Consider the following 18,524-nt stretch of genomic DNA (forward strand, 5'->3'; position numbering starts at 1 on the left):
AACCATAACTTAAATACACATTTGTCTGGTTTGTGGACATGCATTGGGAACAGTTGCTCATCAACAGCTATGTTCTCTCCTGGCTTGTAACAAGTAATGCAATTCTTGACAGAACTCGTCCAGATGTCTGAGAGCGGCGAACCTGTCTGTCTGCACACATATTGGTCTTGTCTCCTTGTCATCAAAACGAGAATAATCTCTCTAGTCCTGTTTATACCTGGGGCTAGCATGCATCCTTTGTTCTGATTATGTCCATATTCTGATTGTGCCCACATATAAACCGTTGCATCTACACATGGTATTAAAATGTCTCTTACCCATCCACCGTGTCGACACTGTGACCACATTTCCCTGTATGCAAATCATTTGAGAGGTATTGTTTTTCAAAATAATATTCAAATAACATTTTATTGGTCACGTACACAGGGTTAGCGGATGTTAATGTGATTGTGGCGAAATGCTTGTGCTTCTAGTTCCGACTATGCAGTCAAATCTAACAAGTTCACAATAACTACCTTACACACACGAATACACACATGTAAAGGGATGAATATGAATATGTACATATAAATATATGGATGAGCGATGGTATGCTAGATGCAGTAGATCGTAGAGAATACAGTATATACAGTTGGGCAGAAAAGTATTTACTCAGCCACCAATTGTTCTCCCACTTAAAAAGATGAGAGAGGCCTGTAATTTTCATCATAGGAACACTTCAACTATGACAGACAAAATTAGAGAAAACAAATTCAGAAAATCACATTGTAGGATTTTTTATGAATTTATCTGCAAATTATGGTGGAAAATAAGTATTTGGTCACCTACAAACAGGCAAGATATCTGGCTCTCACAGACCTGTAACTTCTTCTTTAAGAGGCTCCTCTGTCCTACACTCGTTACCTGTATTAATGGCACCTGTTTGAACTTGTTATCAGTATAAAAGACACCTGTCCACAACCTCAAACAGTCACACTCCAAACTCCACTATGGCCAAGACCAAAGAGCTGTCAAAAGACACCAGAAACAAAATTGTAGACCTGCACCAGGCTGGGAAGACTGAATCTGCAATAGGTAAGCAGCTTGGTTTGAAGAAATCAACTGTGGGAGCAATTATTAGGAAATGGAAGACATACAAGACCACTGATAATCTCCCTCGATCTGGGGCTCCACGCAAGATCTCACCCCGTGGGGTCAAAATGATCACAAGAACTGTGAGCAAAAATCCCAGAACCACACGGGGGGACCTAGTGAATGACCTGCAGAGATGTGGGACCAAAGTAACAAAGCCTACCATCAGTAACACACTACGCCTCCAGGGACTAAAATACTGCAGTGCCAGACGTGTCCCCCTGCTTAAATAAATGGACTTAATAAAGGTATCACTAGTCACTTTAAATAACGCCCCTTCAATAATGTTCACATATCCTACATTACTCATCTCATATGTACAGTGGGGGAAAAAAGTATTTAGTCAGCCACCAATTGTGCAAGTTCTCCCACTTAAAAAGATGAGAAAGGCCTGTAATTGTTGTCATAGGTACACTTCAACTATGACAGACCAAATGAGAAGAAAAAAATCCAGAAAATCACATTGTAGGATTTTTAATGAATTTATTTGCAAATTATGGTGGAAAATAAGTATTTGGTCAATAACAAAAGTTTATCTCAATACTTTGTTATATACCCTTTGTTGGCAATGACAGAGGTCAAATGTTTTCTGTAAGTCTTCACAAGGTTTTCACACACTGTTGCTGGTATTTTGGCCCATTCCTCCATGCAGATCTCCTCTAGAGCAGTGATTTTTTTGGGGCTGTTGCTGGGCAACTCCCTCCAAAGATTTTCTATGGGGTTGAGATCTGTAGACTGGCTAGACCACTCCAGGACCTTGAAATGCTTCTTACGAAGCCACTCCTTTGTTGGGATCATTGTCATGCTGAAAGACCCAGCCACGTTTCATCTTCAATGCCCTTGCTGATGGAAGGAGGTTTTCACTCAAAATCTCACGATACATGGCCCCATTCATTCTTTCCTTTACACGGATCAGTCGTCCTGGTCCCTTTGCAGAAAAACAGCCCCAAAGCATGATGTTTCCACCCCCATGCTTCACAGTAGGTATGGTGTTCTTTGGATGCAACTCAGCATTCTTTGTCCTCCAAACATGACGAGTTGAGATTTTACCAAAAAGTTATATTTTGGTTTCATCTGACCATATGACATTCTCCCAATCTTCTTCTGGATCATCCAAATGCTCTCTAGCAAACTTCAGACGTGCCTGGACATGTACTGGCTTAAGTGGCTAGAGATTTGAGTCTGTATGTTGGCAGCATCCTCTCTATGTTTGTGATGGCTCTTTAATAGTCTGATGGCCTTGAGATAGAAGCTGTTTTTCAGTTTCTCGGTCCCAGCTTTGATGCACCTGGCAGTGGCTTGGGTGGTTGTTGTCCTTGATCTTTATGGCCTTCCTCTGACATCGAATAGTATAGGTGTCTTGGAGGGGAGGTAGTTTGCCCCGGTGATGCGTTGTGCAGACCGCACTACCCTCTGGAGAGCCTTGCTGTTGAGGGTGGTGCAATTGCTGTAGCAGGCGGTGATACAGCCTGACAGGATGCTCTCGATTGTGCATCTGTAAATGTTTTTGAGTGTTTTAGATGACAAGCCAAATTTCTTCAGCCTCCTGAGTTTGAAGAGGCACTGTTGTGCCTTCTTCACCACGCTGTCTGTGTGGGTGGACCATTTCAGTTTGTTCGTGATGTGTACGCTGAGGAACTGAAAACGTTCCACCTTCTCCACTACTGTCCCGTCGATGTCTTTGGGGAGAGGGGGGTGGGGTGGTGCTCCCTCTATGTTTCATGAAGTCCACTATCATCTCCTTTTGTTTTGTTGACGTTGAGTGAGAGGATCAGTGGGGTGGAGATGTTGTTTCCTACTTTCACCACCTGGGGGCGGACCCAGTTGCACAGGGCGGGGTCAAGGCCCAGGGTCTCGAGCTTAATGACGAGTCTGGAGGGTACTATGGTGTTAAATGCCGAGCCGTAGTCAATAAACATCATTCTTATATAGGTATTCCTCTTGTCCAAATGTGATGGGGCAGTCTGCAGTGTGATGGCAATTGCATCGTCAGTGGACCTATTGGAGCGGTAAGCTAGTGTGTCTAGGGTGTCAGGTAAGGTGGAGATGATATGGAGGTGATATGATCCTTGACTAGTCTCTCAAAGCACTCTCAAAGCACTTCATGATGACAGAAGTGAGTGCAATGGGGCGATAGTCATTTAGTTCAGTTACCTTAGCTTTCTTGGGGACAGGAATAATAGTGGCCATCTTGAAGCATGTGGGGACAACAGACTGGGATAGGGATTGGTTGAATATGTCCGTCAACACACCAGCCACCTGGTCTGCTCAAGCTCTGAGGACGCGGCTTGGGATGTCGTCTGGGGCGGCAGCCTTGCGAGGGATAACACTTTGGTAGCGGGCCGTGTCAGTGGCACTGTATTGTCCTCAAAGTGAGCAAAAGTTGTTTAATTTCTCTGGGAGCCAGACATCAATGTCTGCGACGGGGCTGGTTTTCTTTTTGTAATCCAGAATTGATTGTAGACTCTGCAACATACGTCTCGTGTTTGAGCCGTTGTATTGCGACTGTACTTTGTCTCTATATTGACACTTTGCTTGTTTGATTGCCTTGTGGAGGGAATAGCTGCACTGCTTGTATTCGGTCATGTTTCTTTTCACCTGCCATAATTAAAAACGGTGGTTCATAATTTCATTTTTGTGCAAATGCTGCTATCAATTGACGGTTTCTGGTTAGGGAAGGTTTTAATATTCACAGAGGGTACAAGATCATCGATGCACTTGCTAATAAACTCGCTCACCGAGTCAGCGTATTCCTCAATGTTGTCTGAGGCTATTTGGAACATATCCCAGTCCACGTGATCGAAGCCATCTTGAAGCGTGGAATCCGATAGGTCAGACCAGCGTTGTATTGACCTGAGCACGGGTGTTTCTTGTTTTAGTTTCTGTCTATAGGCTGGGAGCAACAAAAGGACTCATGGTCAGACTTGCCCGAAGGCAGGGCGGGGGTGGGCTTTGTATGCGTCGCGGAAGTTCGAGTGGCAATGATCGTGTGCGCATTTGATACGCTGACAGAATTTAAGATGTATTGGTTCTTAGGTTAGCTTTGCTAAAATACCCAGCTACAATATATGCAGCCTCAGGATGGGAGGGGGATATACACGGCTGTGACTACAATCAAAGAGAATTCTCTCGGAAGATATTGTGGTCGGAATTTGATTGTAAGGAATTCTAGGTCAGGTGAACAAAAGGACTTAAGTTCCTGTATGTTGTTATGATTAACGACTCATGGTGTAATCACAAGGCATACACCCTGCCCTCCTTCTTACCAGAGAGATGTTTGTTTCTGTCGGCGCGATGCGTGAAGACATCGGGTGGCTGTACCGACTCTAACAACATGTCCCAAGTGAGCCATGTATCCGTGAAACAGAGAATGTTACAATCTCTGATGTCTCCCTGAAGGCAGCTTGTGCCCAAATTTCGTCCACCTTGTTATCTCGAGAACAGGACATTGGCAAGTAATATGCTCGGAAGCGGTGGATGGTGTGCTCGCCTTCTGAGTCTGACCAGTAGGCCGCGCCGTCTGCCTCTCCTGCGGCGACTGCGTTGTTTTGGGTCGACCTCTGGGATAAGATTGCATGTCCAGGGTGGAGGTCCGAACAAAGGATCCGCTTCGGGAAAGACGTATTCCTGGTCGTAATTATAGTAAGTTGTCATCGCTTTTATATCCAATAGTTCTTCCCGGCTGTATGTAATAACCCTTGAGATTTCTGGGCTAACAATGTTGGAAATAATACATGAAAAACAAACAATTGCATAGTTTTCTAAGGACCTAAAGCGAGGCAACCATCTCTGTCGGCGCCATTTTCCATGGGATGCATATTCATAAATGTATTTTAAGACAAATATTGATGCCATAGGTCAATGGTGCCATCTGTGATTTCATTTGGAGGGCAGGATAATTATGATTTACATGGTTTCACTGTCCAGATCCATCTACACTTGTAAGATATCCAGACACAATGCATCCCTGACTACCTCTATAGGTGGTCTGTAAGATCTGATCACAATCAGATCACAATATGTCTTTTAATCATCAACACCTGCCAAAAATTCTGGACACAATCAGAATGTGGACAAGATCAGGACAAAGGAAGCCGGTTAGGACCAGGTATAAACAGTTCTTCTGAAGCGGTTGCACACCTATCAGACCAAAATTACTCCACATCCCTGCTCTTTCCGCCGTATTCCCAATAGATATACAAGAGTGCAATAAAGGCATGTCCCACCCACTTACTGTTTACTTTCCTGTGTGCATGAGTGACAGTGCAATCTCTGATGTGCTACAACATCTGAATGTCACATAAGCAAAGAAAACTGTGGAGTGCACTGGCAATTTGTCTCTTTGCGTGAGGTGTCGAACCTACTCTCTCTGTGAGAATATCCTGGAAAACCTGCCTTCCTGTTGCGTTCTCGTCACTCTTTCTACCCAAACCGTGCCATCCCTCCCAGACTTCTGTTTTACCTTGACAGTTGGGATCACAATCTCAGTTGGCAAAAGTCGGGTACCTGAGACTTGAAGTCAATATCAGAATCAGGTGAAGACTCTCCATCAGCAATGCTGCTTTCAAGCTCAATATCCCATCCTCCATCCGACTCCAGCTCATCTAAATTCTTTGTCCATTTGTTTGTTTGGGATTGCCATTGGGAACTACACACGCTGTATGTTTTATTCAGCGTTGGGGGCGAAGTGAGAGTTCAGCTACTCTTCAAAGAGGTATGGTTTCAGACATCTTTGAAAGATGGGCTGGGATTCCGCTGTCCTGACTTTAGAGGGAAGCTTGTTTCACCATTGGGGTGCCAGGACACAGAAAATTGTCATACACAAATTGGCCTGAAACTAATCCAAGGCCACAATGACAATGACAATTACTGAGAAAGCAGACAGTTCAAACAGCAATGATTAACTAGGCTACCAGGGAAAAGACATCACTTAATTTCAATGGCCCTAACAACACCAACTGCTACTTAATGAATCAAAAAATAGACTTGCTGCTCTTGTAAGAGTTCATCACCTTTCAAACAATAGATGACGCACTAAGACTGGGGCCAAGTAAGGCTCCTTAAATAGTCAGGGAAGACAAGCATGGCCACTCTCTCTTAAAGCAATTACACAAATAGGCCGCAATGACAGTTACATTTCGAACAAACTTAGTTCTCTGTCTGTCGTGAAAGTAGGCCATTGCAAACATAAGCACAACATAGTGCCTATGGTGGTTGTCTAGCAATTTTATGTTTGTTTATCAGGAGGGGAGTTACATGCAGGTATATACATGCACAGCATATCAAACAAGCAAGACACAGACAGGCAATCAAGAACGATGTAATGTTTTTTTTTTCTTCATCATTGCAAACATTGGCTAAACAGGTGGCTATATCGCACCATAATCATCACACAAAACACAAATTGTTTTGCCCCAATGCAATGTGTAGACTTGCTTGTGCCTACGGCATTATCCGTTACCACGGACATGGTCGTAGCCTTCATATATATTTTTGGAATGTTCATTCAAATCGCAGCTGTTCAGAAATACGAGGCACAGACATGGGCTACATCATCATATTGATCAAATTGGTTGAGGGTTCAGAAGAGGGTGAGTAAAGAGACATTTGAATGCGTGTGTAAAATAACATGCGCAGAACGCGATTTGGATCCTTAGATTTTAGAAAGAAGTTTTCAGGCTGGGCGGGTTCTAGTGTTAATGCTGTGGGACATGATGTGTGCCAACTAAGGTTTTTCGGCATAAAGTTGTACAGCCACCTAAGGTGTAACGACGTTCTTCGTTTGTCGAAAGAGAGTCGGACCGAAAGGCAGCGTGTTGGTTACTCATGTTTTTAATGGAACAAATGACGATACACAAAATAACTTATAAATACAAAAAACAACAAACGGAACGTGAAAAACCTATACAGCCTGTCTGGTGAACACTAACACAGAGACAGGAACAATCACCCACGAACTACAAAGTGAAACCCAGGCTACCTAAATACGGTTCCCAATCAGAGACAACGAGAATCACCTGACTCTGATTGAGAACCGCCTCAGGCAGCCAAACCTATGCAACACACACTCCTAATCAGCCACAATCCCAATAACTAAAAAACCCCACTAAGAAATACAACAAACATAAACCCATGTCACACCCTGGCCTGACCAACTAATTAACTAAAACACAAAATACTAAGACCAAGGCGTGACAGAACCCCCCCCTAAGGTGCGGACTCCCGAACGCACCTCAAAACCATAGGGAGGGTCCGGGTGGGCGTCTGTCCATGGTGGCGGTTCCGGCTCGGGACGTGGACCCCACTCCATAACTGTCATAGGTCCTCCCCTTCGCGTCCTGGGATGATCCACCCTCGCAGCCGACCATGGCCGAATAGTCCTCACCCAGAACCCCACTGAACTGAGGAGCAGCTCGTGGCTGAGGGGCAGCTCGGGACTGAGGGGCAGCTCGGGACTGAGGGGCAGCTCGGGACTGAGGGGCAGCCCGGGACTGAGGGGCAGCCCGGGACTCAGGGGCAGCCCAGTACTGAGAGGAAGCCCAGTACTGAGAGGAAGCCCAGTACTGAGAGGAAGCCCAGTACTGAGATGAAGCCCAGCCAGGCAGTTGAATCCGGCAAATCCTGGCTGACTGGCGGATCTGGAAGAGTCTGGTTGACTGGCAGATATGGAAAAGTCTGGCTGAATGGCAGATCTGGAAGAGTCTGGCTGAATGGCAGATCTGGAAGAGTCTGGCTGACTGGCAGATCTGGAAGAGTCTGGCTGACTGGCAGATCTGGAAGAGTCTGGCTGACTGGCAGATCTGGAAGAGTCTGGCTGACTGGCATATCTGGAAGAATCTGGCTGACTGGCAGATCTGGAAGAGTCTGGCTGACTGGCAGATCTGGAAGAGTCTGGCTGACTGGCAGATCTGGAAGAGTCTGGCTGAATGGCAGATCTGGAAGAGTCTGGCTGTCTGGCAGATCTGGAAGAGTCTGGCTGTCTGGCAGATCTGGAAGAGTCTGGCTGACTGGCAGATCTGGAAGAGTCTGGCTGTCTGGCAGATCTGGAAGAGTCTGGCTGTCTGGCAGATCTGGAAGAGTCTGGCTGACTGGCAGATCTGGAAGAGTCTGGCTGACTGGCATATCCTGGCAGACTGACGCACTGGCAGATCCTGGCAGACTGACGGCTCTGGCTGCTTCATGCTGACTGACGGCTCTGGCTGCTCCATGCTGACTAGCGGCTCTGGCTGCTCCATGCAGATTGACAGCTCTGGCGGCTTCTTGCAGACTGACAGCTCTGGCGGCTTCTTGCAGACTGACAGCTCTGACTGTTCCATGCAGACTGGCAACTCCATGCAGACTGGCAACTCCATGCAGACTGGCAGCTCCTTGCAGACTGGCAGCTCCTTGCAGACTGGCAGCTCCTTGCAGACTGGCAGCTCTAGCTGCTCCATGCAGACTGGCAGCTCCTTGCAGACTGGCAGCTCTAGCTGCTCCATGCAGACTGGCAGCTCTAGCTGCTCCATGCAGACTGGCAGCTCTGGCTGCTCCATGCAGACTGGCAGCTCCTTGCAGACTGGCAGCTCTAGCTGCTCCATGCAGACTAGCAGCTCAGGCTGCTCCGAACAGGCAGGAGGCTCCGGCAGCGCTGGAGAGGAGAAAGGCTCCGACAGGGCTGGAGAGGCGAGGCGCACTGTAGGCCTGATGCGTGGTGCTGGCACTGGTGGTATTGGGCCGAGGACACGCACAGGAAGCCTATTGCGGGGAGCTGCTACCGGAGGGCTGGGGTGTGGAGGTGGTACTGGATAGACCGAACCGTGCAGGCGCACTGGAGCTTTTGAGCACCGAGCCTGCCCAACCTTACCTGGTTGAATACTCTCGGTTGCCCTGCCAGTGCTGCGAGGTGGAATAGCCCGCACTGGGCTATGTAGGCGAACCGGAGACACCGAGCGCAAGGCTGGTGTCATGTAAGCCGGCCCAAGGAGACGCACTGGGGACCAGATGCGTAGAGCCGGCTTCATGGCATTTGGCTCAACGCTCAATCTAGCCCGGCCGATACGCGGAGCTGAAATATACCGCACCGGGCTATGCACACCGTGCGCACCACTGCATAACATGGTGCCTGCCCGGTCTCTCTAGCCCCCCGGTAAGCACAGGGAGTTTGCGCAGGTCTCCTACCTGGCGTAGCCATACTCCCTGATAGCCCCCGCCCAAGAAATTTTTGGGTCTGATTCCCGGGTTTCGCTCTGCGCCGCCATGTCTTTCTTTTCGACTCCATTCTCCTATAGCCCTCTTCGCACTGCTCCAGCGAATCCCAGGCGGGCTACGGCACTCTCTCTGGGTCGGCCGCCCACCTGTCTATTTCTTCCCACGTCGTATACTCCAATACTCTGCTGTCCATAACGTCCTCCCTTCGCTGCTCCAGCTGCCTGTTAACACGCTGCTCGGTCCGTGTGTGGTGGGTGATTCTGTAACGACGTTCTTCGTTTGTCGAAAGAGAGTCGGACCGAAATGCAGCGTGTTGGTTACTCATGTTTTTAATGGAACAAATGACGATACACGAAATAACTTATAAATACAAAAAACAACAAACGGAACGTGAAAAACCTATACAGCCTGTCTGGTGAGCACTAACACAGAGACAGGAACAATCACCCACGAAATACAAAGTGAAACCCAGGCTACCTAAATACGGTTCCCAATCAGAGACAACGAGAATCACCTGACTCTGATTGAGAACCGCCTCAGGCAGCCAAACCTATGCAACACACACCTCTAATCAGCCACAATCCCAATAACTAAAAAACCCCACTAAGAAATACAACAAACATAAACCCATGTCACACCCTGGCCTGACCAACTAATTAACTAAAACACAAAATACTAAGACCAAGGCGTGACATAAGGGAGGAGGTGATAGAGAGAAAATGGCTGTTGCAGAGAGCCATATATCCGTGCACTACAAACAGAGCCCTAGAGGCCAGAATGAAACATTTATGTTAGGTTACTTCCTGTGAGCAACAGGTGTGCATTTCATTTTTTGTAAAAACAACAACTAGTAAAACAATATATAAAACAGTATATAAATAAGGATTGTGAAAAAAGAAAGAATCAGTCCTACATTGTGACGTCATCTACGGTGCCTTTAGAAATTATTCATACCCCTTCACTTATTCCACATTTTATTGTGTTCCAGCCTGAATTCAAAATGGATTCAAGAAAAAAAATCTCTAACATCGACACACAATACCCCATTATGACAAAGCGAAAACATTGTGTTTAAACATTTTTGAAAATGTATCGAAAATGAAACACAAAAATATCTAATTGGCATAAGAATTCACATGTCATGACATGTTAGAAACCCCTTTGGCAGTGATTACAGCTGTGAATCTTTCTGGGTAACTCTCTAAGAGCTTTGCACACCTGTATTGTATACTATTTTTGTACATTATTATTTTTTTAATTCTTCAAGCTCTGTCAAGTTGGTTGTTGACCATTGCTAGATAGCCATTTTCAAGTCTTGTCAAGGTGGATTTAATTCAAAACTGTAACTAAGCCACTCAGGAACATTCAACGTCGTCTTGGTAAGCAGCTCCAATGTATATTTGGCCTCGTATTTTATGTTATTGTCCTGCTGAAAGGTGAATTTGTCTCCCAGTGTAAGTTGGAAAGTAAACTGAACCAAGTTGTTCTCTAAGAATTGACCTGTTCTTATCTCTATTACATTTCTTTTTATCCCCAAAAAACGCCATAGTCTTTGCCGATGACCAGCATACCCATAACATGATGCAGCCATCGCTATTCTTGATAGTACTCAGTGTTGTGTTGTTTTGGATTTGCCCCAAAGATAATGCTTTGTATTCAGGAATTATTTTTGCAGGTTTACTTTAGTGCGTTATTACAAACAGGATGCATGTTTTGGAATATTTTCATTCTGTACAGGCTTCCTTCCGAAATGAAGTGCCATTTAGGTTAGTATTGTGGAGTAACTACAATGTTGTTGATCCATTCTCAGTTTTCCCATATCACAGCCATTTTTTTAAAGTCACCATTGGCCTCATGGTGAAATCCCCTTCCTCTCCAGCAACTGAGTTACGAAGGACACCTGTATCGTTGTAGTGACTGGGTGTATTGATACACCATCCAAAGTGTAATTATTTTATCAATAGGTGTCCTTCTTTACAAGGCATTGGAAAACCTCCCTGTTCTTTGTGGTTGAAGCTGTGTTTCAAAATCACTGCTCGACTGAGGGACCTTACAGATAATTTTATTTGTGAGGTACAGAGATGAGGTAGTCATTCAAAAGGCACTATTATTGCACACAGTGTAAGTCCATGAAACGTATTATGGGACTTGTTAAGCAAACTTCTTCGGGCTAGGGGGCAGTATTTTCACGTCCGGGTGAAAAGTGTACCCAAAGTAAACTGCCTGTTGCTCAGGCCCAGAAGCTAGGATATGCATGGTAGTATTGGATAGAAAACACGCTAAAGTTTCTAAAACTGTTTAACTTCTTGAAACTCCCCAACCCGGATCCAGGTTTGTGACTAAAGCCTCAGGCTCATTAGCATAACGCAACGTTAACGATTTCTGAAAATCGCAAATAAAATGAAAATAATGCGTCTGCTCTCAAGCTTAGCCTTTTCTTAACAACACTGTCATCTCAGATTTTCAAAATATGCTTTTGAACCATAGAAATTGACTAATTTGTGTAAGAGTATGCAAAGCTAGCATAGCATTTTGAGTAGCATGTAGCACGCAACATTTTCACAAAAACCAGATAACCAAATAAATAAAATCATTTACCTTTGAAGAGCTTCTGATGTTTTCAATGAGGAGACTCTCAGTTACATACCAAATGCGCAGTGTTTCCTGAAAGCGTCTGTGTGTAGGAGAAATCGTTCCGTTTTCTACATTGCGTCTGGCTACCGAAACAAACCGAAAATTCAGTCACCTACAACGTAAAACTTTTTCCGGATTAACTACATAATATCGACCGAAACATGGCAAACGTTGTTTGGAATCAATCCTCAAGGTGTTTTTTCACATATCTCTTCATTGATATGCAGTTCGTGGAAGCTTGCTTTCCTCTCTGTATCGCATGGAAAAATACTGGCAGGTGACTTTTGCGCACCAATTTCGGCGCAGGACACCGGGCGGACACCTGGTAAATGTGGTCTCTTATGGTCAATCTTCCAATGATCTGCCCACAAATACGTCACAATGCTGCAGACACCTTGGGGAAACGACAGAAAGGGCAGACTCATTCCTCTCGCATTCACAGCCATATAAGGAGACAATGGAAAACAGAGCCTCAAAAATCCTTGTCATTTCCTGGATGCCATCTCATCTTGGTTTTGCCTGAAGCTCACGTTCTAGGGCACACACAGAAAATATCTTTGTATTTCTGGACACGTCAGAGTGTTTTCTTTCGAATGGTAGCAATTATATGCATAGTCGAGCATCTTTTTGTGACAAAATATCTTGTTTAAAACGGGAACGTTTTTCATCCAAAAATGAAATAGCGCCCCCAGAGATGTAAGAGGTTAAATAATGTCTGTGAGTATAACAGAACTGATTTGGCAGGCAAAACCCCTAGCACAATCCATCCAAGGAAATTTTTATTTTGAGGTCATTTTGTTTTCCAATGCATTTCTATGGGGATCCTGATTTATTAGGGCCCAGATTGCAGTTCCTATGGCTTCCACTAGATGTCAACAGTCTAGAAATTGTTCAATGTTTTTCAATTGAGAAATGAAGAAGTAGTCCCATTCTTTCCATTTGTCACTCAGATGGACTCAAGTCTTTTGGTGCTCGTGAACAGGAGCGCGCTCCTTGTTATTTTTCTCCGGTATTGGAAACAGTTTATTTTGTCTTAAATTTTATTGATTATTTGCATTTTAGGGTACCTGAGGTTGGATGAGAAACGTTGTTTGAAATGTTTGGACCAAGTTTACAGGTAACTTATTAGATACTTTGTAGTCATGTTGGGTGAGTTGGAACCGGTGTATTTCTGAATCAAATGCGCCAAATAAATGAACATTTTGGGGATATAAAGAAGGAATTTATCGAACAAAACGACCATTCATTGTGTCAATGAGACATTTGGGATTGTAAAAAGATGAAGATCTTCAAAGGTAAGGTATTTATTATATCGCTATTTCTGACTTTCGTGTTGCACCTGCCTGGTTTAAAAATGGTCTTCATGTTTTTGTATGTGGGGCGCTGTCCTCAGATAATTGCATGGTGTGCTTTCGCCGTAAAGCCTTTTTGAAATCTGACACAGCGGCTGGATTAACAAGAAGTTAAGCTTTATTTTGATGTATTACACTTGTATTTATATGAATGTTAAATATTTATATTTCTGTAGTTTTAATTTGGCGCTCAGCAATTTCACCGGATGTTGTCAAATCTATCCCGCTAACGGGATTTGAGCGCTAAGAGGTTTTAAGCAAATTGTTACTCCTGAACTTATTTAGGCTTGTGTCTTTACTATCATTAATGCAATGATGATTAATATATCAAATCAATTAACTATGTGTAATTATTACAATGATTAAATTAATCCTGTAACAATTAACTCATTAGCAATCTTGGGGCATCATGGAAAAAGTTTATTTAACTAGTTAACCGTTTTCAGAATTAACTCTTAAAGATATAAAGTTCTCTTATATTTCAGTCATCAAACAGTCATTAATGAATTGTTACCTTCTATCAGTCTCATTCTGAATGTCGCAAAACTCTTGGTTAAACTCTTAATTATTTATTTACTAACTAACAAAATAATCACACACAATTACATAAACACACAAACAGGATAGCTTACACATGGTTTGATAGACAATGGAAAAGGGTGTGGATAAAGAGCGGGAAAGACAGTGGGAGAGACAGAGAGTGGGCTTATTGTACATACATGTGAAAATACGCCCAGCGTAAATATGGATATTTAGCACCCAAACAACTGCTCATTCGGATTTTGAAATGCAACATATATTTACACTTGTATGTCTTTGTTTTCTTTCTGTTGAAATCGGCGGTCTGTCTGGGGAGTAATTTGACAGAAGTCTCAACGTCTTTCGTAGTTTGTTCAGCGGGCTCTGTTCTTTAGAATAGAGTGGTGAGAACAAATTGTTCTTTGTCTCTCTTTCGGTCGAGTTTACTAGACTAGTTTACATGCACAGCTGCAGACTGTTAATGTGCAGTCTTGTAGTGTTCTTAATCATTTCAAAGTGCACAGGTGGCCCTGCACATAACTGGTCTGTATTTAAATTGCCAACCATTTCAACATGTAGCCACAGCTCCATGCTTTCTGGTCTAATGTGAATTTGGTCGGGGGGGGGGTTATGCATCCTGGAAAAAGGGGCGTTCCCTGACATAATGTCCGTGCTCACGTGGGTGTGGTCACTGACTGACTGGTTAAGACTTCAAATGAAAAACAATTCTCTCATTTAGAAGGCTAACATCACAACCGTGATCTGTACTTCTCCACAACTTTGTCCCTGACCTGTTTGGAGAGCTGTTTGATTTTGAGAATGAAGGATTGTTCTACTCCAAAGCTATCTCTAGTAAAACACATTCTTGTCTATGTAATGCGGTCTTTAACTCATTTGTCAGCTCAAGCCATCTCCAGTGACCATAAGCCCTGATTAGCTGCAATGATCTAGAGTGGAGCCCATGAAAACACAGAATAAACAGAACAGATATGTCCTGTTTGTTAAGTATTCATTGCTAACTATTAACATAAACAAACCAGGTAAATAAGTATTTTCTATCACAACACATAGCCTACATATCAATTCATACACACAAACTATCTAGGTAAAATAGGGGCGAGGCGTTGTGCTGCGAGGTGTTGCTTTATCTGTTATTTGAAACCAGGTATGCTGTTTATTTGAGCAATATGAGATGATTATTAATTTTCACCCAACTTGGCCCACCGGTGTAACTGCTAATCTGCCGACTGTACACTGTACTGCATGATTGCAACAGGTTTACTTATGCAGTAGTTCTAGTAGCTAGCTATGCTGACAATGATGTTAATATGGTGTCAACGATGTGGGATGTGTGTAGCGGTTAGCGATTATGACATGAAGGTTTGGCTTCGAAAGGTTTTTTCACTTGGCCACAGAAAGCTGATGTGTTGTACACTGAAGTTCACAATCGAAGGGGAAAATGTGAAAAGAAGGGAGCATGTAGATGTAAGAAGGAATACGAACCACATGGTCCCTTTATTGTTGTATGTGGCTGCTATGAAAATGAACTGTGTTTGCATTTGATTAAGGGTGTATTCATTCATGCGGTATTCATGCGGTATTGAATGTGTCAATGTCTGTCACCTTGATTACTCAAATTTATCTCGGCCTGTGCACCTACGTTGTAAACTTAAATTTTTAGGCTAGGTTGTAAGCAACCTCATGATGGGTACAGGGAACATTTGAGTATCATGTAGTAGCTTAAACTTATTGAGCATTGAGCTGTGTGAATGGAATATGAATGACAGTCGTCCAATATGCTGTAATAAAAATAAGAACTTGCTCATAAAAAAATAAATAATCATCCTCCCTCATCTTAAACGACACCGACTGCCACAGGAGCACGCCAATTCCTCATTCAATTACAACAAGGCTTATGATATGTTATGATCATTATAAGGTTATCATAAGACATTATAAAGGGATCCTAAACACTCAAGACAATTAGATTCATCATAGTTTCATAATGCTCTATGACTGCATCTATAAGGTCCTACAGTATGAATATGTTTACAAGGATTTCTAAGTCTTCATAAGAAGGTCCGTCAAGAAAAGTGATACCATAAGTCATAATACTTTTTTAAAGACTAATTTGTGCGTATAAGAAGTTATAAACCATTATATGTAATATGTTACTGTTTTTCTTTCTTAGCTGCTGCAAGCATGTCTGGGTGAGCTATTCGAGGCCCGACTAGAGAGTTCCTCAATGGGTATGGAATGTGCTGCTCCACAGAGCTCCATGCCATGGGACTCCCACCCCACCTCCCTGCTGGAGGGGCTTCAGAGGCCCAGTCGGGGGCTCCTTTCACAGGAAGTACGTTCTTCCTCTCCGGGGAATCGACATTAGCATAATGTCTGGCATTTTACCTCAACGATTATGATAGCTAGAAACAATAAATAAACCATCTATTTTGGTCTTTCCAAATAAAGTGATACCGAGTTTTATTTCTAAAGCATTCCACACGATGTTGATGGAAAACAACTGTGTTAGCCACAGTCAGTGAATCTTTGGCAATTATCATGTTCCATTCCTGTCACGCCCTGGTCGAAGTATTTTGTGTTTTTCTTAATTTATTGGGTCAGGCCAGGGTGTGGCATGGGTTTTTGTATGTTGTGTGTTTTGTATTGGGATTGTAGCTTAGTGGGGTGTTCTAGATAAGTCTATGGCTGTCTGAAGTGGTTCTCAATCAGAGGCAGGTGTTTATCGTTATCTCTGATTGGGAACCATATTTTGGCAGCCACATTCTTTGAGTGTGTCGTGGGTGATTGTCCTGATGTCCCTGTTCTGTGTTTATTTACACCAGTATAGGCTGTTTCGGTTTTCGTTACGTTCCTTGTGTTTGTTGTTTTTGTAATTGATTCGTGTTCACGTTTGTTTATTAAACATGGATCGCAATCTACATGCCGCATTTTGGTCCGAGTCTCCTTCACACCTAGAAAGCCGTAACAATTCCTGTTTCGTGTCTGTTTCTTGAGCAGGAGGTGGAGGGACTCCTGCAGAAGCACAGGGAGGATTTGGTGTTCCTCCATGTTGAAAGGCTTTTGAGAAAGAAGAGCTTGGGGCTCCGAACCATGGAAGTGCGTCACAAAGCCCAGGAGGAAAATACTGATCAAGCTCAGTGATTCTCAACCAGGGGGGCATATGACATGATTTAGGGGTCCCTGGATTTTGGGAAAGCATTTTAGTAAGCGTCGGAACGGAAAATGTTGAGAGCCCCTCACATACAGTACTTTTTACAATTCATGATGGCTGATCTGCTTGGGAAATACACAGTTGTGTATGGACTCTCCTTGGGAGTGTGACGGAGAGGTTCATTATGCACACACACACACCTATCCTTTTACAATCTGTATACAACCTGACCATGATGTCACAAAATACCTCAGACTGACAACACTGCAACCAGGTTTGCCCACTGGGACGAGAATGCTGGGAGGGTGGCGCAGGAGGTGTCCCTCATACCTATGTGTGTTGAGATTATTTTTAGGATCATCAGTTGCTGTTGTCAGTTACAGGCACAATCTGTGATATTTCCTGCTGTTCAATGGTCATGTCAATGAATACCCATTGGTTCTTGATGAATATAACTTTAGAAATGCCTGATGGATTTAGTGCAACTGCATTACTCTATCATAATCCAAAATATAGGTTGCAATGCTCCATGTTTTAGCTTTTTTTTGTCATCTTACTTTTTGTTAACAATAATTGTATAATTTAAAGAAATGTGTATGTTTAAAACTATCATATCAATCTTTTTGATAACCCTTGTATCCATAGCTGAGTGTATGAATTTGACAGTGGTTGCATTTCTTCAGTTCCACCTCCCTGCTTAAATTGTGGCTGCTGCTGTTGGGATGAAACATTGTGGTGTTAAAATCTTGATTGTAGTAGAGGTTTTGAGTTTTAGAACATTGGTATACACAGTATTGACACAGGACACTGTTGGAGGACAGATAAGTCTTAAAACCTTTTCAAAAATCCAAGACTGATTTATACACTTTATTCAATGATCAGTCTGTACTTTTGATGTAAACTGTTATGCCTGTATTGCTTGTATCAACATTTCTATGTCTCAAATGTGCTTGGAAATAAATAAACAAAGACCATGAATTATGGCTGATTCGTGTGTTTATTATTACATTTGACAGTCAGGAAGCTTCATGTATTTTCTCAAACCAACAACTGCAACATGCAGTTGTCTCTGAGTATAGAGCGCAAGAGCTGGTCAGTTAATGGCTTTCAGGGCGTTTGTTTACACTGGGTCTCAGTTAGAGCACAGCTTGTCCTCATCAGGGTAGATCTGGGCTGGTGTGTTGTATGAAGGCATAAAAAGGAATGCAAAGGGCAAAAGATGGTACAAAAACATTTCCTCTTTTTTCACTCCTGACTAGTGAGTTTCAGTGCAACAATAATGATGAGCAACACAATTCCAACAACAAATCCAACGATGTTTAGGATCTTGGCCATCCTGGATGCCTCTGCAGCCACTCTTGCCTCTCCAACTGCGTTTGCATTATCCGCCTTCAAACACACAATGGGGGATAATCAATGCATTATCCCACTTTCACTTAGATAACCACAGAATCCACCTCAAAAAATCAGACAAGCTATTCAATAGTTAATCAGCAGATGCGTTTGTAAATACCTTTAGACTTTTTGAA

At 43.4% G+C, this 18,524-nt stretch overlaps 1 protein-coding gene across 1 annotated transcript in view; it reads left to right on the top strand.

Annotated features, from left to right (window-relative positions):
* si:dkey-103g5.4 (uncharacterized) overlaps positions 1-17,967 on the top strand; it is a 56,518-nt gene extending 38,551 nt beyond the window's left edge. The window contains exons 32-33 of the mRNA XM_064984196.1: positions 16,015-16,176; positions 16,842-17,967. Of these exons, the coding sequence (XP_064840268.1) occupies positions 16,015-16,176; positions 16,842-16,985 (306 nt within the window). The 3' untranslated portion in view covers positions 16,986-17,967. The remainder of the gene's footprint in view (positions 1-16,014; positions 16,177-16,841) is intronic.
* Positions 17,968-18,524: the final 557 nt, after the last annotated feature.

Source organism: Oncorhynchus masou, chromosome 13 (assembly GCF_036934945.1).
Source record: "Oncorhynchus masou masou isolate Uvic2021 chromosome 13, UVic_Omas_1.1, whole genome shotgun sequence".
In the NCBI taxonomy this organism is placed as follows: Eukaryota; Metazoa; Chordata; class Actinopteri; order Salmoniformes; family Salmonidae; genus Oncorhynchus; species Oncorhynchus masou.